Here is a 2,111-nt window from a genome sequence, read left to right on the forward strand (position 1 = left end):
GGGATGTGTCGTAAACCGTCAACCTTCCAGAATGGGGTGAAAATTGCAGCCATATTGGTCAGGGAGAAATCCAAACCATTCAAATTGGAACGATGGTATAATCCAGATGTTTCTTATGCATTAAAATAAAAAGCATGTGATATCAGAAATGGTGTAATATAATTATTGTCAACCTAAAATATTGTAATTTATACCATGGCATTGTTGAATGCTCATTTCTGAGTGGCTTGAATGGCATTCTAAAGTGTGCTTTATTTCCCTTTATAGACTGGGTGGTTCGAGCCCTGAATGTATCCAGGCTCTCCGCGTTGCGTCGGGTTTGTTTGTTTGGTTACCAAGGCAACTACTGTAGCTATCTAGAAAAGTGGATGTTGGAACACATTTCTAAAGACAAAACAAACACATTTCTAAAGACAAACAAACACATTTCTAAAGACAAACAAATACATTTCTAAAGACAAAACAAACACATTTCTAAAGACAAAACAAACACATTTCTAAAGACAAACAAACACATTTCTAAAGACAAACAAACACATTTCTAAAGACAAAACAAACACATTTCTAAAGACAAACAAACACATTTCTAAAGACAAACAAACACATTTCTAAAGACAAACACATTTCTAAAGACAAACAAACACATTTCTAAAGACAAACAAACACATTTCTAAAGACAAACAAACACATTTCTAAAGACAAACAAACACATTTCTAAAGACAAACACATTTCTAAAGACAAAGCAAACACATTTCTAAAGGCAAAACAAACACATATCTAAAGACAAACAACCACATTTCTAAAGACAAACAACCACATTTCTAAAGACAAACGAACACATTTCTAAAGACAAACACATTTCTAAATACAAACACATTTCTAAAGACAAACACATTTCTAAAGACAAACAAACACATTTCTAAAGACAAACAAACACATTTCTAAAGACAAACACATTTCTAAAGACAAACAAACACATTTCTAAAGACAATGAACAATGTGGAAGGTACTGTATGTTCCACGACGCTCTAGTGGAGTGGAACTAACCTTCCACCGAGTTGCATTATTTTCCAGAGAATGCATAGAGCCCCGAGTTGATTGTCCCTTTTATACCGTGGCTATAATTTAACACATTTGCTGCTAGAAATGTGTTTTGTTTGTCTTTAGAAATGTGTTTGTTTGTTTTCCATAGAATGCATTGCCACTCATTAATTATACCTTACGTAATTATAAATACAATTTATGGGTTTTATACAAATTTTCTTTATAGTAAAAGACCATAAATGTCCATTTTTGTTTGTTGGCTGTTGTGGATTGACTGTATTGTTTGAATGGGATGTTAGAATTTTAATTAAAATAAATAATGGAATCAATCCTCTAAAACAGGCTGGCCAGCTAGCTAAAACACATACAGTACAGATAAATGATTTACATTCATTATTTTTTTCCCACAATATCTTATCACAGCACTGGGAAACCATAGTTGCTCGACTCCCTGACCAACATGGCTGACCTTTAGACAATCATATATAGGGATCCCCTCCTTTAACCATTCTAGTATTCTAACTTTATAGTCCAGAGACACCGAAAATGTCCGTCTGTGTTGCGGCTTGTTCGGGACGGGGGACTTCGCCTGGAAATAATACACATTTCCCCTTGAGAAAGACAGAAACAAGCCACATATTCTAACAACCTAGAGGTCCAATATCCTCAGGAGGAGTGTTGGAGTTGGTTGTATTGAAGCAGGAGTTTACAACAACTGTTCTTCCGTTGTGATGTCGGGTCCCGGGTCTCGGAGAAACGGGTCCAGCATCAAAATCCGCCTGACAGGTAAACTATAACGGTAGATAACTAAAACGTTTTACGGTTCATTTTGTGTTTTTTGGGATTAAAAACCCCCCGGTAACGGATAAAATCCACTGGACAGACCTGTCATGGCGATGGCTACATCAACATCCGGTTCTTCTATTTACTAACATCTTAACGTACAATATAGGTAACGTTAACTAGTACTAGTTAGTTAAAAAAATAAAATAACTAAACAACCAAACGGATGAGGATAACTAGTTCGTGGATATTTAACTAGTACATTTTAGATGTGATATTCGCC

At 35.3% G+C, this 2,111-nt stretch overlaps 1 protein-coding gene across 3 annotated transcripts in view; it reads left to right on the plus strand.

The window, feature by feature from the left end:
• The first annotated feature begins 1,165 nt into the window (after positions 1-1,165).
• Positions 1,166-2,111, plus strand: part of LOC115188858 (E3 ubiquitin-protein ligase SMURF1-like) — a 47,625-nt gene continuing 46,679 nt past the window's right edge. For all 3 annotated transcript variants that reach the window (XM_029747686.1, XM_029747689.1, XM_029747687.1), the window contains exon 1: positions 1,166-1,831. In XM_029747686.1, coding sequence (XP_029603546.1) covers positions 1,777-1,831 — 55 coding nt within the window. In that variant the 5' untranslated portion in view covers positions 1,166-1,776. The remainder of the gene's footprint in view (positions 1,832-2,111) is intronic.

The sequence above is a fragment of the Salmo trutta genome, unplaced genomic scaffold (genome assembly GCF_901001165.1).
Source record: "Salmo trutta unplaced genomic scaffold, fSalTru1.1, whole genome shotgun sequence".
In the NCBI taxonomy this organism is placed as follows: Eukaryota; Metazoa; Chordata; class Actinopteri; order Salmoniformes; family Salmonidae; genus Salmo; species Salmo trutta.